The sequence below is a fragment of the Tachypleus tridentatus genome, chromosome 12 (genome assembly GCF_004210375.1).
Source record: "Tachypleus tridentatus isolate NWPU-2018 chromosome 12, ASM421037v1, whole genome shotgun sequence".
NCBI lineage: Eukaryota > Metazoa > Arthropoda > Merostomata > Xiphosura > Limulidae > Tachypleus > Tachypleus tridentatus.
Genome location: NC_134836.1, coordinates 56,735,628 through 56,760,572, shown reverse-complemented (window position 1 = coordinate 56,760,572; position 24,945 = coordinate 56,735,628). Strand labels below are relative to the sequence as shown.

Sequence of the window (24,945 nt, the reverse complement as noted above, 5' to 3'; positions counted from 1 at the left end):
TCAGCAGCTTCAAAGTATACCTCAAAGCTGAGGGAGAATCATAATCATAATCCAAGATTGATTAAAGGAAATTAAGTGATTTGAAATTTGACTGTAATTTATGCAGCAGAGCAGAAGTTGATATCAGTGACTGAAAAACATTTTATTATCTGCAGCATACAGTGCCAGTGGTTTATTTTAAAGCATATCATTAATTTTATTTTGAAGCAATGTCAAAGCTTTCCTTGATTTGCTGTTTCAGTTTGTATTGTGAAAGAATGAAAAATATACTGATATTGAGGTACCAGTAATTTACTGACAAGATTGTATAGATGAACAAGTTTTACTGTAGGTAGTCATGCAGAGTAATTTTAAGTAATTTGAAATTTTAATGGAATACATGCAGCAGAGCAGTAGTTGTTGATGTCAGTGACTGTACAAAATTTAATTTCTGAGGCATATCACTGATATCAGTAGTTTAATATTGAACCATATCAGTAGTTGAATTTTTAAGCAATGTCATAGCTTTCCTTCATATGCTGTTTTAGTTTGTATTGTCAATTTGTGAAAGAATGAAAAATTCACTGACATTAAGGCACCAGTAGTATAATGACAAGATTGCATAGATGAACAATTTGAACTGAAGGTAGTCATGATTAGTCAAAAGAGTAATTTTATGTGATTTGAAAATTGTATGGAATATATGCAGCAGAGAAGTAGTTATTGGCAATGACTGTAAAACATTTAATTGGCAGCATACCAGTAGTTGATGATGATGATGTTATTGATGACAAAAAGGATAATAATGAAATGATTTGTATTTGAAATATTTACTGAGTTATTTTGGCTTCATTTAACTCATATTACTAATATATTTTGATTTAGAAAAAAATTAAACTGAATAAATAGCAAATAAACAATCTTAAATTTCATTTATTTACTTTTTTTTTTTATTTGTTAATTTTAGGTATTTTGATATATCTTCTAAAATGAATGCAAATTAAAAGAATAAATCAATCTGCTAAAACTGTAAATGAAAGTTATAGTTTTTATTAGTTTGATTTAGTCTTTTAATTTCCTTTTGTTATTTTATATGATATATATTGTGTACTTTTCCAACATTGCAATGTCAAAAAACATAAAGAACTTATGTCCCAGATTGCACCAAATCACACCAAATAGCATCCATTTTTTTAAAATTTCCCAGGGGTTCATGCCATCGGACCCCCTAGTCAGGCGCGGCTAAGCCGCGCTGTGGCGCCAGGCTATATACCTTTCCTCTTTTTTTCATAAATGTCATTGGCATGCCTGGTTAATTAATGGGACCCAAATATTGTTACCTGCCCATATTTATAGTTATTGTCGATAAGAAGTGTTTAGATAATTAAAATTTAATTGAAAACGTGCATTGTTTAACAGTAAACTTGATCATAATTTCACGTTACGTAAGACGTTACTTTCTTCGAAATTACTATAATTACCATTATTAGAAAAGCGTATAAATATTAAATACAGGTTAACATTTTCACTCACGTTATAAATATTCAAATATTACTATTTTTGTGAACCATTTAAGTTGTTGTATCTCAATTAAATAATGAAACAAAACCTACCTGAAATGTGATCAGGTTTTGAAATTATATCTTTCAGTTAGTTAAGTGAAAAGCTATACAGTGAGCTGTGTATTTGTTGTGTTCACTACGTGTACTTTTAAAAATAAGGTTTTGATACCCGTAGTGATTATGGCACGTCTGTACAGCTTTGCGTTTAAAAAACATTGTTTAGTGTGCTTTTTATAGAAGTCACACTGAGCTATGTCCTGAGTCCACCAAGGGAACCGAATCCCTGATTGTAGCGTTGTAAATCCGTAAACTTACCACTGTACCAGCAGGGTACACATCGTTTAGTAAATGGTACGTTTTTTGTTATTGTTTATTCACTTACGTGGAAACAAAGTTATAGTGACAAGAGGCGCTGTTAGACTTTGGGATTTAACGCTATTTACAAATAAAAGTGATATTAACGGACGTTGGCCTAAAAATGCGAATTTTGAAAATTGATAAATAATGACATTTGAAATTAAACCTTAAATGATTACAGAATCATAAATAATATTTTGTAGTTTGTTTTTTTTATTGCGTGACACGTTACATAGGCTTGACTAAAGTATATTTACGATTGCAGCTTGGTGATTTCTAATAAATAAAAATTCGCCACATCAAGTTACAAATTTCAAGTTCATTTTACGATACGATTATCAACATCTGAGCACTGGATATTTTATCTAGTTTCTCTCTTATCGATTTTTGAAGATGATTGGTAAAAGACGCTTGGTTTCAGTACAGATCGATGAAATCTGGGGTTTTCACTCCAATGAACTAATGTGTAATATTGTTTTAGCTATTTTACAATTCTCTCATTCCGTAGACCAGCGGAAAGTCTATGAAGACTTGTAACACTGAAAAAACTAGTTTCGATACCCGTGTTGGACACACTACAGATAGCCCATTGTGTAAATTTGCCCTTTATTACAGTTCCTATAGCACATTCATGATTGACCTATCCTAACCAAGCACCGCTGTGCTCCAGTCCTAACTATTACTTACATTTCGACACGCTTGACCAACAAGAAATTACGTTTCTCGGTTTCATAAAATAGTATTTTATGGCAGGTTTTGAATTCTCTATTATTATTTTTGTGCGATTAAATATAAAATGGTTTTAGTGCAATGTTCTCGAGTGGCATGATAAAACTTGGTAGGATCAGAGGAGTTTATTGGTTGGATAAAGAACTAGGAAGGACTGTTGCTATTAGGAGTAAACTGTAAAATAAAGACTGGGATTATTCATCACAGGTTGATTTACCAAGAAAAGCGTTATGCACGATAATCAAAGTAGTAAGCTATGTTTCAAGTTATTCATGTATAATTTTGACATTACCAAAAACCAAACGACTACCCAATGTGAGAACATTTGGCTACCTCGCTGTAAAATATAAAGACATGGTATGTTAAATACATGAAACAAATGAGAGGACAGAGTATCAGAGTGCTCTTAATTAAAAAAAGTATCCTGAAAAACAAGCCCCCGTCCCTCGGTAACTCAACGGTATGTTTGAGAGATTTATACGCCAATAACAAAATCGGGGTTTGACACCGCGGTGGATAGAGTGCAGGCTAATGTGCAGTTCAGTATTTAGTGTCAAACAAACTAAAAATTGTCCCTCCCTTGCATACATTTGGTTTTCAGAATTGACCCCAAAGTATTTTACATTTTCTCCCCACTTTCCAGCCCGGTATGGCCAAGTGGGTTAAGATGTTCGACTCGTAATCCAAGGGTCGCCGGTTCGAATCCCCGTTACACCAAACATGCTCGCCCTTTCAGCCGTGAGGGCGTTATAATGTTACGATCAATCCCACTATTTGTTGGTAAAAGAGTAGCCCAAAAGTTGGCGGTGGGTGGTGACGACTAGCTGCCTTCCCTCTAGCCTAACACTACTAAATTAGGGGCAGATAGCGCTCGAGTTGCTTTGCGCGAAATTCCAAAACAAAAAATTATCCCCACTCTCCTTCGTCGCTGTAGATTCGTGTTACATTTTGAAACAAGATGTTTTTCAAACATTTCTATATAAGAGCATTTGATTCCTGAAACTGCCTCGAGTTAAATGTTTGGTGCGACGGGGGATGCGAACCCGTAACCTTCAGATTACGAGTCGCACGCCTTAACCCACCTGGCTATGCTGGGCCATAGGATTTAAATGAAATCCTTTTAAATTATTAGATAGAGCAAGAGAAGCAAATTCTGTTTCGATTGTAAATTTGCTATATATAAATATATATATTTAAATTTTGAACACTTAAATTAATTTACGCCCGGCATGGCCGAGCGCGTTAGGCGTGCGACTCGTAATGCGAGGGTCGCGGTTTCGCATCCCGGTCGCGCTAAACATGGTCGCCCTTTCATCCGTGGGGGCGTTATAATGTTACGGTCAATCCCACTATTCGTTGGTAAAAGAGTAGCCCAAGAGTTGGCGGTGGGTGGTGACGCCTAGCTGCCTTCCCTCTAGTCTTACACTGCAAAATTAGGGACGGCTAAGGTTTCTCCTCCTGGTTGGGGGTTGTTTGGTGGGCTAACAATCTACTCACTTAAAAAACCAGCCTGTTGATGAATCCGCAAGAGATTGCGGCCCTATGTTCCTTCATGGAATCGAGTGGCATAAATAATAATAATACTAAATTAATTTACGTTGAATAAGTTTGTTACATTTTTTACTTTAGTTGAAGTGCAGGTTTCTTTTACGAACAAACATCATGGATATTTTCGAATTAAAAATGACTGACATTCAGAAAACACAAAGAACTTGACATATGTTACTATCTGACATTTAGTGTTTTTATAATCGTCATCATATATTTAGAGATTCTTGTAAGAATATGTACACTTGGTGTCTGTCGGACTTCTATGTTGTAACATGCTTGTTTCTTATACAAATATGACCAGAACGCGTAAGTGATAACAGTTACCATAAAAACGTATACAGCAAATTTAAGTCATCTGGTTTCAACATTAAAAATTGCTTGCGAGTTATTTTCTGGGATGGCACAGGTTGGATTACACAAATTAATAGTAAATAACGTAACATTAATATTGCATATATATATATGTCAAAACGTGGGCTTAGGATTCATTAAGAAATACCAATAGTTAATGCTATTCTTTAAATTCTGGAAAACAGCGACAACTTCTATGATTATGAAACGAATAGGAAAGCCACATCTTCATCCTAAATGAAAAAACGAAGTTTATCAGATGGTTTGCATGGCTTTGTTTATACATAAGTTGATACCGATTCATGGTAATAAGAAAGAAAACTAACAAGATACCCCAAGGCTACCTCGAATAATAAATGCTACACAAATTACTCACACTGTGTTAAATAAATTTGTTACGCAAAGAAACTGGCGTTTAAAGCAATCGAAAAACGTTATATTTTGCTTGTTCCGGTTAGCTTTAAGAGTTGCTCAATAGAGACGTTTCTGGCTTCAATTTCATCCAACATCGCATCACGTTCTTGCAGGAGTGGCACCAGTTCTTCAGATTTAGCTAAAAGAAAACAGTTTCAATTAATAATATGTACAAATAAATGCATAACGTGCTTTGACATTGTTTTGATTAAATTACGAAAGTTGAGTATCATAGCTACAATAAATATATCAATTTGTACAGAAATTAATGATGAAAATTACATATCAGAAAATTCAATTCAATACTTTTAGCCACAGCACAGCGGTTCATAGAATGATTCTGAGCTGTTTTCTGTTTGTTTTTCTACAATTACACACTTTTAAGTCATAGTCCTATCACTTGACCAATTTGAGATCTAATTACAACCGCAGATGTTGGAGATTCTCTCTTTCTTTTGGTCAGTAGTCAGTTTTCTGCATTGCTGGTTACTTGTACCAGGCCCGGCATGGCCAAGTGTGTTAAGGCGTTTGACTTGTAATCTGAGGGTCGCGGGTTCGAATCTCGGTCGCACCAAACATGTTCGATCTTTCAGCCGTGGGGCAATCCTACTGTTCGTTGGTAAAAGAGTTGGCGGTGGGTGGTGATGACTACCTGCCTTTCCTCTAGTCTTACACTGCTAAATTAAAAACAGATAGCGCAAATAGCCATCGTGTAGCTTTGCGCGAAACTCAAAAACAAACAAACTCGCGTCTTTTTTCAATATATATACACTTAATTAACTTGTTTCAGAAAAGACACTTGCATCTTACAATCGTGAGGAAAATACGCGAAAATTAATAATTAGCGAAACCTAATGAGTTCAGAACGTTAGTAACATGAAAGCGAAGAGGTTGTGATCGACAGACGCTTGACCACAACATTATGTTAAAGACGTTTGGTTTGTTTTGAAAATGGCGCAAACCAACACGAGGACTATCTGCCTTCCCTCTAGTCTTACACTGCTAAATTAGGGACGGCTAGCACAGATAGCCCTCGAGTAGCTTTGTGCGAAATTCAAAAACAAACAAACAAAACAAACCATTACTCGTAAAAATTAAATGTGAAACAAAATGTCGTACAGTGAAATAATATTTTTCGTCATTTATCGTCAGGATCATTGTCTATGACATCTTCCTTCTGCCTGATATCAACATTATTATTGGTTAACTGGTTGCTATACGTTTGCAGTTTGCACAAGTTCATACGTGTGAGACAGTTGATGGAGTATGCATACGAGGTCTGTTCAAAAAATACGCGGACTGACGTCATAAAACAAAATGTACTTTATTGAGAAGTTACAGGTCTGGGACCCCTTCAAAGTACTCTCCTCCCCAACACACACCTTATCCCAACGGTGTTTCCACTTGTTGAAACAGTCCTGGTACGCTTCTTTTGTAATGTCCTCCAGCTCCTTCGTCGCATTTGCCTTAATCTCGGGAATCGTCTCAAATCTTCTTCCTTTCAAGGGTCTTTTGAGTTTGGGGAACAAGACAAAATCGCAAGGTCAGGTGAGTAGGGGGTGTGAGGAAGAACAGTGATCGAGTGTTTCGCCAAAAACTCACGATTTCTGAGGCACAAATTTCGCAGCAACGCGGTGCATCTTCAATTTTTCGGTCAAAATCTCGTAACAAGATCCAACTGATATCCCACACTTTTCAGCAAGCTCCCTGACAGTCAGACGTCGATTTGCCCGCACCAGGGTGTTGATTTTGTCGACGTGTGGGTCGTCAGTTGACGTGGAAGGACGTCCAGGACGCTCATCATCTTCAATGGACTGTCGACCATCCTTAAAACGTTCATGCCACTTGAAACATGCCGTACGCTTCATAGCAACATCATCGTAAGCCGTGTTAAGCATAGCAAAAGTTTCAGTCGCAGATTTTCCAAGTTTAACACAAAATTTCACAGCAAGTCGTTGCTCCTTCAGGTCATTCATTCTGAAATCCGCCAAACGAAAAAATCGCACTTCACTTGAAACCGCGTAGCTAATACACAAATGCAGATATCTGCAATCGGGAAATGGACTCGTAATCAGCTGATCTGTGCGAACCTAGCGACACCAAGCGGATTCCCCTGGAACCAACTGGAGCCGCGCAATTCAAACAGTCCGCGTATTTTTTGAACAGCCCTAGTATGACATCTGAGACTTAGTCCCTTCCAGCTTCAAGACTATTTGTGTTGGTCCTTTCATTCAGTCTCTTCTAAGACCTGTCTTCCCACCACTTCACTTTTCCAACCATAAATAGATGGATTTGAGATGCCTCGTGCATTTGAAGGTAGAATTTCCATACCCCTTGCCAGTTAGTTAGCATACGAGCAATGTTCGTAAGGACAATCAGCAAAGAAAGGTGTTTTGTGAGGTCAACTTCTCGTTTCTCTGCACAGAAGAGTATATAACTCAGTTCATTTGTGTCAACCGTGGCAGGTTATGAGTTGTACGTACGTTAGACATGTAAACAGCTGTAAGTTCACATGGTCTTAAGATGATAAATCCAGGTGATGTCTATATGTACTCTGATGTGTCTTATCTGATTTCAGCAGGTTCGGAGCAATTACACTGCCACGATTTCCAAAGACATAAGCAATAAAATTAGTGGTATGATATCAGGCCCCATATTTAGAATGATGGTACCAATAATCGAGCTCCAATTGTATTCTTAAGTTCGCAGAGAAGACTAAAGCCACGTATTTTTTTATTGCATGTATTATGTTATTTTTAAATAAACCTAATCTAATCAGTTTTCATTCAATAGTATAAAACATTTTCATACTAATATTTCACGCACAGTACTATACAGTTATCTCAAATAAAAAATAATAGAATGTGATATTTTTTATGAATTCGCTGCTTTCAAATTTTAAAAATATTTCACTCTGATATGCTTTAAGTAACAATTCTAAATTGTTATTTTTGTAATAAATTTAAATTAGTGTTTATCTCTTTTTACTTTTTTTAAAACAATTATAAAAAATTGTTATTTTATAAAAATAAACTGTATGCAGATTCAAAGTGTTTACAATAACTGACGTACAACAAAAATAACTTTTAACCATACTAAAATTATAATAAAGCTGACCTTTTAAAAAAATTGTTAATCAGTAAAAGATTAATTTATATTTGAAATAAGTTTTTAACACAGTTCATATTTATTTATATATCTAAAACATTAATATATGAAATAAGTTTTAAACACAGTTTCATATTTATTTACATATCTAAAATATTAATATTTTAAATAAGTTTTTAACACAGTTTCATATTTATTTATATATCTAAAACATTAATATATGAAATAAGTTTTAAACACAGTTTCATATTTATTTATATATCTAAAACATTAATATATGAAATAAGTTTTTAACAGTTTCATATTTATTTACATATCTGAAATATTAATATTTGAAATAAGTTTTAAACACAGTTTCATATTTATTTATATATCTAAAACATTAATATATGAAATAAGTTTTAAACACAGTTTCATATTTATTTATATATCTAAAACATTAATATATGAAATAAGTTTTTAATAGTTTCATATTTATTTATATATCTAAAATATTACATATATGAAATAAGTTTTAAACACACACTTTCATATTTATTTATATATTTGTTTTGGATATATCTTCGGACAGTTATTTGTCTATTCAAGCAGTCGATATGACCTAATATAACAACAATAACAAAAAAAAAAAAAGGCTAACACTCAGGCTTAGAACCAAAATGAAACTGAATACAGTCGAATGCATATCGACGTAACCGACATTTATTCATCGCAAATGTTCGCTGAAATGAAAATGTTACTCATGGAGTTTTTGAGTGTTTTCTTTATCTCATGATAACCTAAATTAGTTTAGGAATGTGAACAATGTTAGGACATTTTGAGTATTTGATCATTCTACATTATACACCGAACCAAATGTTTAATTGTTTATTAGAGATTTCTCTTCTCGAAAACCAATTAAAAGTTTAACCTGTGATGTAGAGACGTTTGATTGGCCGTTCCTATCCTTTGAGATGAACTTCAACTTTCCAAGCGTTTGTATGTTTGAAATTCATCAACATAGCACACGAACAGAAACCATTATTAATTTGCTGGCCCAAGTCTAGAGTGAGTGAAACTGCAGTCCATTGCACAGGAATAATCGAACCAAAGAATATATTAAGCGTCTACGTCACATATTATATTTTTAACTTTTATCTTTAGAGAAATTAAATCTGTGATATAATCGTGGAAGTATTTTTGCTTTTACACTTGAAAAGAACAAAAACAATAGTTGTATCACTTTTCTGTGACTTCTCCGAGTCGATAAATACTTTAGTACGTCACAATATGACGACTGAAATTGCTAAAACAACATATTCGATTACATTTGACCATTCTGTATGTCTAGCTCCAATGAAACTGCAAAAGCAATACGTTGGCTATTATTATATGGAGAGTATAGGTCGTTGTTTTCTATTAATACTACTATCAAAATATCGAAATTCCTTACACGTGCACTACAAATTTCAAAAACAAAATACTCGATTTTAATTTATAACAATAGTGAATGGTGATAGCTACTGAATCTAGAGTGCTAACTGCTTGCAAGCAGTTGATGATAACTAAAGTGTCTAAAAAAACCTTGGAAGTACGATTTAGACAAATTTTAATCAATGTACCTTCAATACACAAAGGTGTTTTGTCATGAAGTTATGTTCTGATTTTGATGTGTAACTCCTGTGACAGAGCAAGTCAACATATGGAAGACTCCTCGATGATTCAGTATTAAGTCTTAAGGCTTATAACGTTAAAACTCGGGTTTTCAATACTTGCAGTGGACATAGTACAGATAGCTCATTGTGTTTCTATAGGTTTAACAACAAACAAACAAATAGTATATGGAAGCTGTTTACAAATACATACTTGAGAAAGAAAGAAAGAGAAAACAAAACTAAATAGCTTATTTTATTTCCCAGACAGAACTTTCTAGAAAACCTAAAGTTTTCTTTACGTACTACAAAATAATACTTACCTTCTATCATTGCAGACAAAGTTTTTACCACTAACTTCAGTTCTTCTTTCGAAAGCCTTTCCACTTGGAAAAATAAAATCAATGCATTACAACGTCTTTAACAGTTTTATAGTGAAGTTGTATACAAATGAATTTAAACGTACAGGACTGTATTCTTACTCCAACACTTTACACATTAATCTTTCTTTATTTCCTCATCTAGTTAATAATTAGTATAAAATATACTGTAAATTCCCAATTCGTAAGCTAATTACAGTGTTATTAGTACCACTAATAATACTGTTAATTTATTGATTATTCCAAACAAGTAGTTCGCGAAAGAGGGAAATTATTTTACTTCAAAGTTTATTGATGCCTTGCAGTTATGACATAATATCAGCACTTACATTCTTCTGTTTTATATATACGCAGTTTCTCAAACGCAATCCAGTTTTCCGATGTTGAAGCTTCTATTCCTATCGATCTGGTGCTAGAAAATGCTAAGTTTGTCGTACACGAGGATATACTTCGTTGTGGTGGGCTAGCCGTACCATTCTTACACGCGCTAGGAGTTAGGCCTAAATGTTTTTTGTTGTCACTGGCAGCTTCGTACATATTATTCCTGAAGTACCTGTTTCAGGCAGAACTATCTGAAAACAGGAGAAAATCCATCGTGAGAAGAAATTACGAATTTTAACGGTTGGATTACAATGTTTCTTTCTTTGGTATACGTTACGTTGTGCTCACACTAATTCTCGAAATATTCGGTTATGCGAAATTTGTAACTGATGCAATGAAAGACGGCTCAACTGGCATCATTACGCACTTTAACCTTAACAGCACAAAATATTCTTGTTTTCCCAATTAAAAAGATACATTAGAGAACTTGAACCTAATGTATATAACACGGATCTTGCACAGGACATATGTGTTATCAAGAGATAACGCAATAGCTGCAACTATACACATACTCAACAGGTGTTAGAAAAACGACAAATGAGTTGAACCAATCGCTTCTATGTTACGTTAAAGATAACGGATAACACGGAACTCCAAACGAATGCGAAAGATAATATTGGTTTTCAATATGATTATGTCAATAAACATTAATTAAATACATTGCATACTTTGAAAATACATCGCAGTATAAAAAGTATTGAAACAACATAATTTCGTGAGTCAAAATTAGTTGATTATGGACCCTAAAATAATTATATTAATTAGGTATGGTACAATTGACTATAATGAAAAAACAAAACAAAAACGTTGAACTCACATCTATCTGTTGTTATTCATACTTAGAAAGTATGAAGCTAAAAATAATATGATAAAAAATCAGTAAACATAACACGAGTTTATGAATAATTCAAGAGCTTATATAAGATAAACAACCTTTCTTTACAGAGGTGTTTAGTAATAACTCATGAGTACATTTTTTTATTTTTAACCAACGATAATAATTTTTGATAATACGAAATGTACTAGACCTGTTGGAGATCAGTGTGACCAACGAGGCTGGTGTAATTTTAATTATTACGGTCATAGCTCCAGCATATATTATCTCCTGCTAATTTTTATGTCATAATTTAAAAAAAAAAATCTATTTTAGGCTTACATCACTTTGGAACATTCCAAACCTCGACATGATTACATCATCATTTCATACAACGAAAGAGAACGAAACAAGTATAGTTTCCCGAAAGTTTCCAGCAAATACACGGACAGACATATATTTACTTATTCAGTTCAGTTTTGACTTTACGCTTTTAGTAACTGTTTACAGTAATATAATGCATACCGGTAGTGTGTATTTTTGCACCGACTTGACCAAGGATATATCTAAATTCATTACAGATTTACAGAACACTTTTAGAAAATGATTGATTGAACTTTTTTTTTTGTCTTGCTAGTCATTCAAATTTCGTCCTGGGCTAAAAACAACAAATAAAAAACGTTTTCATTCACAAGTCTTAGCCAATACAGCAAGATCTATTTTTTCAGTCAAAATTATTACCGACTTAACCTTATACGTATATTATATATCCTCTTTTCTGTATTAAATAAAAACCTTCTCTACTATTATATTTCCATCTTGAACAATAATTTAAATAACTTAATAGTGCTGCCATCCAACGACACTCTTAGATCCTAATTTCAGTTTTTTTTTACCTCAGGAATTTGTGTTTTTTTACGTTAAAATACTTTCACTACAACTTCACTTATTCATTTCGTAGAATTCCACGTGTAAGTATTTGTTGTCTCTTATGTTAATAGGAGTATTCTTCTGTAAAGGAGATTTGCTCTTTACGATAGTTTCCCAGCACTCATTTCAACAGTTTGATCACACAAAAATCCACAGGTGCTCCATCTAGCGAAGTGACTGGTATGTGCTAGCTCATGCAGGTATACAAAGATTGAATGGATATGCCTTAAAAGCAACATGTGATTAGTGTTTGTTTGTTTTATCACTGTGTTTCGTGGGACACGTAGATGGATTTTGTAAATGACTTTTATATTCGTAGATTCTCACCACTGGGACAGCGGTAAGTTATTGGATTTGCAACGCCAAAATCAGTGATTCAATTCTCCTCGGTGGACAAAGCAGATAGCCCAATGTGGCTTTGCTATAAGAAAACACAAACTTACCTGTTACAAGAATTGCTCTTTGTTTATTGAGACTTATATACAAGTTTTTCAGATATATCTTTCTGGATACCTCTGGAACCTTAAATTGATCTATATTTTGTGTTGTGTGCATGTTCCATGATCTAAACCCAACCGAATGTATGAATATCGTGTTGGAAAATAATATTACATAACCTCCCCAAACTTGATACATTTTGATGACATCACTGTAACTATGGGAGCTAAACAATATTAATATGTAGTTTTGATACATTACATTCCACCACGACGTTATATCAGCTATGATTGTTACGTGACTTGCTAACTTGCATATTCAAAGTAATTTTAATATAACAAACTCAACTTATTCATAATCCGAGAGAAATGTTGCATGACCAAAGTAATAGTTTTGACACCAAAAGCAACTTTAAATCAAACGTAAATTCTGGATGAAACATTCTAATTTCAAAACTTACAATTTTACATGACTATCATACTTTATTAAAATGTCAAGTCTTTAACTCTTCTGGTTACTTGATCTATTCGACGAGTCAGTTATGCTGTAATATTTTCATATCTTGGGCCCACTAATTTCCATGATGTAACAATGAACTAAGACTGTTTTGACAGCCAAATTATCACAGACTGTTTATATTAATTAGTCAGCAGTCCCCAAGATTGTTTCATGATATATTTGCAACCTGTTAATATAGCTCATGAGATTACACGCCTCACGAGAAATCTGTAACTTGTAGTTTGATAATCTAGGTTACCAGAGAATGAAACAACAAGGCTCAGTACAGGCAGATCCAAGTTTCTCACTGGTCAAGAGCACATATAGAAATCAAATTGATTTTTTCTTCTGATCAACACACACTGCACAGTATTTGCGCCATCGCTGAACATCTTGACGCAAATGGAGTCACATATACACACAAAAACAAGCTAAAACAACAACATAAAAAGAACACACTTTTAGGAAAGTTCTCGCGACCACTAGCTGCAGCATATGTTGAGATCATTTCTCGGTGGTTTATAATAATGTACTCTGTAAATAATTTACTATTATATATACATATATTAATATCAATGTTTATTTAATTTAAATTTATATTTAGAAACGTACATGACTAATATTGCTAAATCTATATTGCGAAATTCCCGCCTATTCACTAAAATTGTAGAATATTGTTGAGTTTAAGAATCAACAATATGTGTGTAGGTAAAGACTTGTGTATTGTCTGTAATCTACAATGATTCTTAAGTTGGATGCAGCATGGCCAGATGGTTAAAACATTCGACTCGTAATTTGAGGGTCGCGGGCTAGAATCCTCGTTACACCAAATATGTTTACCCTTTCAGTCTTGGGGGAGTAATAATGTTACGGTCAATTCTACTATTCGTTGGTAAAAGAGTAGTCCAAGAGTTGTCGGTGAGTGATGATGACTAGTTGCCTTTTCTCTAGTCTTAGGGACGACTATCGCAGATAGCCCACGAGTAGCTTTGAGCGAAATTCAAAACAAACTGAAGCTGAAGTGTTGAGAAACATCACTTACATTTATAAATGTAACCAACGCAATGCACCAACAGACAGAATATATTATTGATTTGCAACAGTTGGTATACTATAAACCTCCAAAGCTATAATTTGTATCCCATTTTTCATCTCAGTTATATTAAGGTAAGTAAAATTTTTAGATTTAATTCATTAATACATATTCTGACCATTCTTCCAGTTAATTTTTGTTACCACCTACTATGTTAATTACTATATTTTATTATTCCGCACTTATATACTTTTCAAAAAAAGAAACGCAAAAGGCAAAATTTGAGACAAATTGTTAACAAGTTTATTCCGTGTAGTTCTGTATGACATGTGTGAAACTTTGCACATTCACTGCTGAACATCCAAAGTCTGCAAAGGCGAAGTCCATGCTCACTAGTTGAAGTTTAACGTCACTCAACGTCAATAACGAGTATGCCCCCCGTGAGCATCAATAACTGCTTGGCATCTCCTGCCCATGGAAGTGATGAGATGACGAATCACATCCTGTGAAATGGCTGTCCACTCAGCCTGCAAAGCTGCTGCAAGCTGAGGTAGAGTCTGCGGTTGAGGTTGTCGCCGTCGCGTAAGTCAGTCCAACTCGTCACAAAAATGTTCGATGGGGTTTAAATCTGGTGATTTGGAGGGCCAGGGAAGAACGTTGATGTTGTGGTGTCTCAAGAAGACAGTGGTGAGTCCTCACACAGCCCGGGCGTTGTCATGTTGAAAAACGTCGTTGACGTTCACCATGATGGGTTGCACATGGGGCCTAAGAATCTCGTCGATGGTTGCGTACGGTCTGATCGGAAACCCTACGCAGCCCTGGTATGGTTGAGGCAGTAGACGTCGCAGTGGTGGTCCTATCTCGAAGGTGACGTAACCGGATGTAGCGATCTTGTGCGGGCGTGGTCACACGAAGTCTACCAGATCGTGGACGGTCACAAGTTGATCCATGTTGTTGGTGACGATTCCATAGCCTTATGATGGTGCTTGGGTGGACATTCACAGCTATGGCAACATCTGATCAAGATTTGCCTGCTTCCAAGCGACCAATGGCGTTGTTGCTTTGTGCTTCAGTCAGTCTTGGCGTAACTGTATTGCGTGTCGGTGGCTTAACACTGAGCTATGGAAACCGAGAACCCGTCACTTTTATAGGGATTTTGCACATGTTGCACTTGCAGAACATGCAGATCTCTCAAACAAATTTATTGGACACGAATGCGTTTTGGCGAAAAATCCGATGTTTTCCTCCGTTTTCAAAGTACACAACTTTCATTGTCATTTTGGTCTGACAATCAGTGCTTTAACACGTGTAACATCACATACTCTGAGCTTGTAATGTTATTACATATATTTCTCTTTAAAATAACAAAAATATCCCTTTTGCGTTTCTTTTTTTGAAGAGTATATATAAATATAATAAAATTGTTCTCGTTTTAATTATCGTATTTCGACATTTCAGCACTGATAATTTGTACTTCAGTAGAGGGGGCTTTAGGCTACCACTATTCCACTAAACTTGAAACGAGATTGTCGCATGGTTTTTGGACAGTGATTTAATCGCTGGATTTGTAAGTTATATCGTGATATATTTCAGTATTAACTTAACTGAATTACAACAAGATCAGGTGCTAACTGTAACCTATCGTTAAAAACTGTTTCTTGACGCACAAATATCTAATGTACTTAAATTTTAAGTTGACAGTTTTGTTGATTCACACTATTATTATTTGATTTTTATTAAAGGACTAACTAATGTGTGCACGACTGTTGTATATGTTTAAAAATAAAACGTAAAAGGTCACATTAATAATCGATATGTATGAGTGTGATAGAATTAATACTAAAGTCCGATTATGTATCTTTTTTGTAAGAATACATCAAATATCGAGTGATTTTTTGATGACGAGAAATCCACTTCAAATGAAAATGTATCTCGGAACAACGTTTCGATCTGAAGAAGACCTAGGAAGATCGAGACGTTGTTCTCTACTTTGTTAGTAAAAGTGTTAATACTCATACCAGCCGATAAGATATATAAACCTCGAGTTAATAAGCGTTTGTTAGGCATGAGTAAAAATAATTAAAACTGGTTAATGTGTTGGAATGTAACTTTTCAGAGTTATGGATTGCAGTTTAGCTTTAGATTAAACACAAAATTGTTACTTGTCTAGCACAGAAGTTGGATGCTTGTTCAAGTTGTTTGTGACTGTGGGTTTATTCATGGAGTGGGAAGTTTAGGACCCTTTACATTTTTTGTAGGAAAGTGAAAAAGAAATTATGCTAAGTTGTGAAATAAAAGTACAAATTGAACTAAAGTTAAGCTGGAAGTTGAACTTGACTCTGCCCCTCTCGAAATCCTGAAGAAGAGGTAAAGTGTATGATAAATACAGCCATTAGTTTTCATAATTTTTAATACACACAAATGCATATTGATTTCAAAAAGGTTTAATTAAGTTGCTTCTTTATATCTCTAGCCATGGAACACATACATATAATTCATCATTTGTGAATTTTTTACAATTTAATTAATTAAAATCAATTTTAAAAATATCACATGAACTTTATTTCTTGAAATATTTTGATATTTTTGTGGAAATATATTTGCATAATAACTGTATGCAAATTTTAATTATTGTATTTAATTATCCAGTTGAAGGTCTTGCTAGTACCCATATAGTGATAAATAGTAATTTTGTTTTTGCTCAACAACGTGTACAAAATGGCACTGTGTAATTTGACACCATTTGAAATCCTTAGATGAACCAGCTAACACTAGCAGGTGCTTCATACAACTTTTGATGGCAAAAAAAATGTTTACCAGAATCATGATTATGAACTTTAATATATTTTGGTTTTCATTAAATTATGAACTAAAAAGTCATATGTGATGAATATTTATGCCCTCCGACTGTTTGAACTGCTGTAGATGATGAAATAATGACTGTTTTCATTTATCTCCTTCTATATTTGGTTTTAACACTTTGAATGTTCCTCAAGTTCCCTTAATAGCATGTAGATAATTCCAACCTCAATGTTCAAACAGCTTTTTTGTAAACATGATAGGTTTTTTTAGTTTCAGAAATTAGTAGCTCCACCTTCTTACATCTTTATTGTAGGAAACACTTTTTGTTCAGATAAACCCATGTTTTCAGCTGAATGTTCCTCCCATTAATTTTTCAAGTTATAACATACATCATGTATGTATTTAACTGTGTGTGTGTGTGTGTGTCTGTATTTTAATTATAATACAAAGGGGATATCTAGTTAGCTTTTATTTTCTGTAAAGAACATTAAAATAGTGATTCTCCAAACAAACAAGGTAAGTATGGATGTACAGTGTTATTTGTATTTTGTCCAGAATTTTAGTTTAATAACCATTCTATTTTAATCATTAATAAAGGCCCTGTCAAAAAGGGATAAATTTCCATTAATACAAGAAGTTATAATGTCACCATCAGTTGTGTAAATATAAATTATTCTATTATTAATGCATCATTCCTGTAGCAAGGACTAATTTCTGTTACTAAATGGATTACGTATGTATATATATAAAAAGTTAGTAGTACAGAGAATAATGCCCTGTACAAGAAAAATGGTCGTGTACATAGTAAATTATTGGAAGGCATAAGTAATGGTGATGTATTGTATCTTGTGTGTGGTTATGTTTATGTAATTACTGTAAATGTAGTCAAACTTGTTTGCTTGTGCATTTAATACATCTTAGATCTCTTTATTTGCACGACTGTGTACAAATAATCAACATGTGCATTATGGCTGTGTACTTATTTTTATACACCACAGAATGCTTGTAGTCCTAGATTTTCATGTTTATCACATAACATTACTGTCTTCTTTGTTTTTTTGTTTTTTTGAGTTATCCTGCACAATGCACACTTTTCTCTGAGTAAAAAGAAATGAAAAGTTTACATTCAACTTTTCATTTTCAGCTAATATTACTTTCCACTCTTAAACTCTTGTAAAGTGATGGCCTCCACTATTACTCAAGACATTTCAATGAATGAGCCAACTACCATGCTGGAAAAATAAAAACTGGATCTTATCTTATTTTTATCAAGTCCTAAATTTGCATCATTTTATCATATTCTCTTTTGAATAAAGGATAAAGAGGCTTTTATCCTGTTGAGTTCTCCAGATAATATTGTAAATTTTTGAAAGATTACTCTTTACTGTAAAGATAAAATATGTCAAGTGACCTTAACCTATCTTTATGAGAAATCCTTTCTTATTTGAAATGGACAGTTAACTTTAGTGATTGATATAAGCAATTACTTTCAGTACTGATTTGTAAAGTACCAAGCTAATGAATATTGATATTTTTGAATGTTATTATGTTTGATTACCCAATAATTGAAGTATTTACTGTTATTCTTGATTAAATCAAGGATTTCCAGTTCAACTGATTTTCATGACTTACTATGTGTCATTAGCTAATTATCTTCACAACATTAATTTATTTAATTGGCTATCTTGTGACATTAATCAATGTAACTGATGTTCTATGGTTATCTAGACTTTATTACTTGGCTTTGATTTACAAATAATTTGGTTGTTTTAATAAAAGAGTAGCCCACTATGGTAAATTCTTCATCTTGTTTGAATTTAAAGAGTTAAAGGTTCAAGTCTGTTAGAGCAAAACCTGTAGCCACATTTGGAAGTGTGTGTGTGGATTCCTTTTGGTCTGAAGTGGAACCTGCTTTATGTGTAATTTTAATGCATAAGGAGGAAAAAAAAAATCAAAAATGTTACGGTTCCTTTACTATTACTTCAAATAAACATCATTTATAACTTTGTCCTTTACAAATATGAAAATCCTATTTCTGCATGCATGCATAGTGTTACAAAATCAATTACATAATGAGAGGTCATCAAAAATGTTACGGTTCCTTTACTATTACTTCAAATAAACATCATATATAACTTTGTCTTTTACAAATATGAAAATCCTATTTCTGCATGCATGCATAGTGTTACAAAATCAATTACATAATGAGAGGTCATCACACAAGAAAGGGAAAAGTATCAATAGGTAAGTGGAACTCTGATGTGAGTGAGAGAGTTTGCTCACATCTCCACCTTGGCTGTAGCCCTAGTTAGAGACTTATATCTGAATGCTAATCGCACCTGTTTCTGTAGCCTTAATTGTTTCATAACCATGCAGTCTTGTTAACCAAGCATTATTGTTATTGTTTTTGTCCAAAGTAATATTTACCTGACTCTAATTTCTCTCTTGCTTCCTCAATTTACATACTAAATTAAAAGTTAAGTCTCCTGTCAACTAACATTAAAACTGCTACTTCTTGGTACCATAACTACAATATAAACCAGGTCTTACTGACAGGCCCAGCATAGCCAGGTGGTTAAGGTGCTCGAGTTGTAATCTGAGGGCTGCGGGTTTGAATCCCCATCACATCAACTATGCTTGCCATTTCAATTGTGGGGGCATTATAATGTAATGGTAAATCCCACTATTCATTGGTAAAAGAGTATCCCAAGAGTTGGCAGTAAGTGGTGATGACTACCTGCCTTCCCTCTAGTCTTACACTGAAAAATCATGGAAGGCTAGTGCAGATAGCCCTTGTGTAGCTCTGTGCAAAACTCAAAACAAACCAATCATTACTCACATACAATTGCTAATATACAGACCCTATTAATGTAGTCCTTTGACTTTTAAGACAAATTCCTTCATACATCACTATCATTTCTGATTATTCTAATCTAATATTTTGTGACTTCAGTATGTAATAATTCAGTATTGCTACTTAAACTAATACCAAGAGACACCTCAGTGATGTCAAGAAACCCACTTGTTGAGAAATTTATATGCAAAAACGGCTCGTTTGGGTTGAGAAAATATTTTACATAGAAGAGCGAACAACGTCTTCTCATTTGCCTTTTTAATGGGACGTTAACTTAGTATCTGTTTTTGAGCTGTTGGTAGTTTTTAATCATTACTACATTTTGAAGTATATGTTATTGAGAAGTGGGGAAAATCACCTTTGTCTTGTATCATAAATTTGTTGATTCTCCTATAATGATTCAAAAATGCATCATAGTTTTTGTAGCATGTGAAATATTTTATTTTATGAAAGCAAATTAAATCTTATACTTAGGTATGATTGCACTACAATGTTGATAATAACTTAGGCAGTAATTAATTTTACTTTAATATAATGAACTTGGCTTGTTTATTTCTATTAGATTCTCGGTTTAGTAAAATGGCAGGGGTTTTGTTTGAAGATATATTTGATGTCAAGGACATTGACCCAGAGGGCAAGAAGTTTGATCGAGGTAAGATTTAAGACAACTTGCAAATGAAAATAACATTGCTTATTGAACTTAAGGTATAATTTTAATAAGTTATACTTTCTTGTTAAAGAAGTGCTACTGCACCTTATTCTATTTTTGTCTAGTTTAAGATGTATACATGTATTTACACAGGTGCATTAATGAAATAGTCAATGTTTAATAGTACACAATAAATTTACAATGAGATTGTCTCAAGTCTCAAAATATGGTAAAAATTGTTTTAATAATTTTACTGTGTACAGATAATATAATTCAGATCAGTGTCATACATTTGGTTATCTCAATTTTTTTCAGATATGTAATTAATATTTGTTTTCAGGTTATGTTGAAGTAAGTTTTTTTTCATTTGAGTTTCATTAGTATGTTCAATTAATGATTTTTGTATTATTTTTAACATTCATCTTATGTTTGCTTAATCTGTGTTTTGAATTTCTTGAACATTTACACATTATTTTAAACAAGTTTTTTTCCCCCATTGTATCAATTTTTTTTTTAGTAATACTAATGATCTGCATAATTCTGTTTGTTATGTGGTTATACATCAAAAAATATGTTGCTGCTTTTTAAATTGTATTATCTGACAAGATAAATCAGGTACAAGGGGTTATATAAATCTTTCTTACTTTTATTTCAGAGTAAATTATCTTGTAATAGATTTGCCTCTTCTTATTCAGCACTGCCCTCTATTGGCAAATTTTCCACATGCAACAAGCCTTGAGTTCCCAAGTACTCCATGATCAATATGATTCAACTGAGTTTTGCATTTAGATTATTAAATTATTAAGCAACAGCCATCTGCCAGAAGAAGGGCAACACACTCCTATTTCATGACTGTTCTATTCTGTTGAACTATCACTTTTTGTTTGGCAGTGCTATCATCATGACATTTTCTGCCAGAAGAAGGGCAACACACTCCTATTTCATGACTGTTCTATTCTGTTGAACTATCACTTTTTGTTTGGCAGTGCTATCATCATGACATTTTCTGCCAGAAGAAGGGCAACACACTCCTATTTCATGACTGTTCTATTCTGTTGAACTATCACTTTTTGTTTGGCAGTGCTATCATCATGACATTTTCTGCCAGAAGAAGGGCAACACACTCCTGTTTCATGACTGTTCTATTCTGTTGAACTATCACTTTTTGTTTGGCAGTGCTATCATCATGACATTTTCTGCCAGAAGAAGGGCAACACACTCCTGTTTCATGACTGTTCTATTCTGTTGAACTATCACTTTTTGTTTGGCAGTGCTATCATCATGACATTTTCTGCCAGAAGAAGGGCAACACACTCCTGTTTCATGACTGTTCTATTCTGTTGAACTATCACTTTTTGTTTGGCAGTGCTATCATCATGACATTTTCTGCCAGAAGAAGGGCAACACACTCCTATTTCATGACTGTTCTATTCTGTTGAACTATCACTTTTTGTTTGGCAGTGCTATCATGACATTTTCTGCCAGAAGAAGGGCAACACACTCCTGTTTCATGACTGTTATATTCTGTTGAACTATCACTTTTTGTTTGGCAGTGCTATCATCATGACATTTTCTGCCAGAAGAAGGGCAACACACTCCTGTTTCATGACTGTTCTATTCTGTTGAACTATCACTTTTTGTTTGGCAGTGCTATCATCATGACATTTTCTGCCAGAAGAAGGGCAACACACTCCTGTTTCATGACTGTTCTATTCTGTTGAACTATCACTTTTTGTTTGGCAGTGCTATCATCATGACATTTTCTGCCAGAAGAAGGGCAACACACTCCTGTTTCATGACTGTTCTATTCTGTTGAACTATCACTTTTTGTTTGGCAGTGCTATCATCATGACATTTTCTGCCAGAAGAAGGGCAACACACTCCTGTTTCATGACTGTTCTATTCTGTTGAACTATCACTTTTTGTTTGGCAGTGCTATCATCATGACATTTTCTGCCAGAAGAAGGGCAACACACTCCTGTTTCATGACTGTTCTATTCTGTTGAACTATCACTTTTTGTTTGGCAGTGCTATCATCATGACATTTTCTGCCAGAAGAAGGGCAACACACTCCTGTTTCATGACTGTTCTATTCTGTTGAACTATCACTTTTTGTTTGGCAGTGCTATCATCATGACATTTTCTGCCAGAAGAAGGGCAACACACTCCTGTTTCATGACTGTTATATTCTGTTGAACTATCACTTTTTGTTTGGCAGTGCTATCATCATGACATTTTCTGCCAGAAGAAGGGCAACACACTCCTGTTTCATGACTGTTCTATTCTGTTGAACTATCACTTTTTGTTTGGCAGTGCTATCATCATGACATTTTCTGCCAGAAGAAGGGCAACACACTCCTGTTTCATGACTGTTCTATTCTGTTGAACTATCACTTTTTGTTTGGCAGTGCTATCATCATGACATTTTCTGCCAGAAGAAGGGCAACACACTCCTGTTTCATGACTGTTATATTCTGTTGAACTATCACTTTTTGTTTGGCAGTGCTATCATCATGACATTTTCTGCCAGAAGAAGGGCAACACACTCCTGTTTCATGACTGTTCTATTCTGTTGAACTATCACTTTTTGTTTGGCAGTGCTATCATCATGACATTTTCTGCCAGAAGAAGGGCAACACACTCCTGTTTCATGACTGTTCTATTCTGTTGAACTATCACTTTTTGTTTGGCAGTGCTATCATGACATTTTCTGCCAGAAGAAGGGCAACACACTCCTGTTTCATGACTGTTCTATTCTGTTGAACTATCACTTTTTGTTTGGCAGTGCTGTCATCATGACATTTTCTGCCAGAAGAAGGGCAACACACTCCTGTTTCATGACTGTTCTATTCTGTTGAACTATCACTTTTTGTTTGGCAGTGCTGTCATCATGACATTTTCTGCCAGAAGAAGGGCAACACACTCCTGTTTCATGACTGTTATATTCTGTTGAACTATCACTTTTTGTTTGGCAGTGCTGTCATCATGACATTTTCTGCCAGAAGAAGGGCAACACACTCCTGTTTCATGACTGTTATATTCTGTTGAACTATCACTTTTTGTTTGGCAGTGCTATCATCATGACATTTTCTGCCAGAAGAAGGGCAACACACTCCTATTTCATGACTGTTATATTCTGTTGAACTATCACTTTTTGTTTGGCAGTGCTATCATCATGACATTTTCTGCCAGAAGAAGGGCAACACACTCCTGTTTCATGACTGTTATATTCTGTTGAACTATCACTTTTGTTTGGCAGTGCTATCATGACATTTTCTGCCAGAAGAAGGGCAACACACTCCTGTTTCATGACTGTTCTATTATGTTGAACTATCACTTTTTGTTTGGCAGTGCTATCATCATGACATTTTCTGCCAGAAGAAGGGCAACACACTCCTGTTTCATGACTGTTATATTCTGTTGAACTATCACTTTTTGTTTGGCAGTGCTATCATGACATTTTCTGCCAGAAGAAGGGCAACACACTCCTGTTTCATGACTGTTCTATTCTGTTGAACTATCACTTTTTGTTTGGCAGTGCTATCATCATGACATTTTCTGCCAGAAGAAGGGCAACACACTCCTATTTCATGACTGTTCTATTCTGTTGAACTATCACTTTTTGTTTGGCAGTGCTATCATCATGACATTTTCTGCCAGAAGAAGGGCAACACACTCCTATTTCATGACTGTTCTATTCTGTTGAACTATCACTTTTTGTTTGGCAGTGCTATCATGACATTTTCTGCCAGAAGAAGGGCAACACACTCCTGTTTCATGACTGTTCTATTCTGTTGAACTATCACTTTTTGTTTGGCAGTGCTATCATCATGACATTTTCTGCCAGAAGAAGGGCAACACACTCCTATTTCATGACTGTTCTATTCTGTTGAACTATCACTTTTTGTTTGGCAGTGCTATCATCATGACATTTTCTGCCAGAAGAAGGGCAACACACTCCTATTTCATGACTGTTCTATTCTGTTGAACTATCACTTTTTGTTTGGCAGTGCTATCATGACATTTTCTGCCAGAAGAAGGGCAACACACTCCTGTTTCATGACTGTTCTATTCTGTTGAACTATCACTTTTTGTTTGGCAGTGCTATCATGACATTTTCTGCCAGAAGAAGGGCAACACACTCCTGTTTCATGACTGTTCTATTCTGTTGAACTATCACTTTTTGTTTGGCAGTGCTATCATCATGACATTTTTTGTTTGTGCTCTTTTCCTGCATTCTATTAAAATTTTGTATAAAGTGAAAATATTTTTATGTTTTTATCTCCCTATTTCACTGTAATAACTTTAAGTTGACCATTTACACATATTGATCTTTATATATTTTTTGGTTTTCACCAAATTTTGTTTCCACTTGGAAAATGACTTCCTTTACTTCCAGCTTTAGGTGTTGGTACTCAGTGGAGGAATTGTCAGATTTCATATGTTGGTAGATTAATTGTTACATGAGTAGACTTTTCTTGGGC

General features: G+C 34.3%; 2 protein-coding genes across 4 annotated transcripts in view; one reads left to right on the top strand and one right to left on the bottom strand.

Moving 5' to 3' along the window:
* Nucleotides 1-1,030: 1,030 nt before the first annotated feature.
* On the bottom strand, nucleotides 1,031-10,949 carry LOC143233370 (uncharacterized). Of its 2 annotated transcripts, XM_076469553.1 has the most exons (3): nucleotides 10,392-10,949; nucleotides 10,006-10,068; nucleotides 1,038-5,082 (listed from the first exon to the last, which is right to left on the bottom strand). In XM_076469553.1, the coding sequence occupies exons 1-3, from the start codon at nucleotides 10,597-10,599 to the stop codon at nucleotides 4,964-4,966; spliced, it is 390 nt and encodes a 129-aa protein (XP_076325668.1). In that variant the 5' UTR covers nucleotides 10,600-10,949; the 3' UTR covers nucleotides 1,038-4,963. The 2 variants fall into 2 exon arrangements, with proteins under 2 accessions (XP_076325669.1, XP_076325668.1); XM_076469554.1 differs by lacking the exon at nucleotides 10,006-10,068 and having other exon boundaries at nucleotides 1,031-5,082.
* A 4,673-nt stretch (nucleotides 10,950-15,622) lies between these two features.
* Nucleotides 15,623-24,945, top strand: part of Polr2H (DNA-directed RNA polymerases I, II, and III subunit Rpb8) — a 172,237-nt gene continuing 162,914 nt past the window's right edge. For both annotated transcript variants that reach the window (XM_076469552.1, XM_076469550.1), the window contains exons 1-2: nucleotides 15,623-15,723; nucleotides 20,375-20,464. In XM_076469552.1, coding sequence (XP_076325667.1) covers nucleotides 20,392-20,464 — 73 coding nt within the window. In that variant the 5' untranslated portion in view covers nucleotides 15,623-15,723; nucleotides 20,375-20,391. The remainder of the gene's footprint in view (nucleotides 15,724-20,374; nucleotides 20,465-24,945) is intronic.

What these genes read in the sequence shown, in the direction of transcription:
- LOC143233370 (XM_076469553.1), bottom strand. Translation starts at nt 10,599, where the DNA reads ATGTACGAAGCTGCCAGTGACAACAAAAAACATTTAGGCCTAACTCCT. An exon ending in TATATATAAAACAGAAGAAT is followed by an intron (nt 10,069 to 10,391) that starts GTAAGTGCTGAT and finishes TATTTTTCCAAG; the next exon opens with TGGAAAGGCTTTCGAAAGAA. An exon ending in TTTGTCTGCAATGATAGAAG is followed by an intron (nt 5,083 to 10,005) that starts GTAAGTATTATT and finishes GTTTTCTTTTAG; the next exon opens with CTAAATCTGAAGAACTGGTG.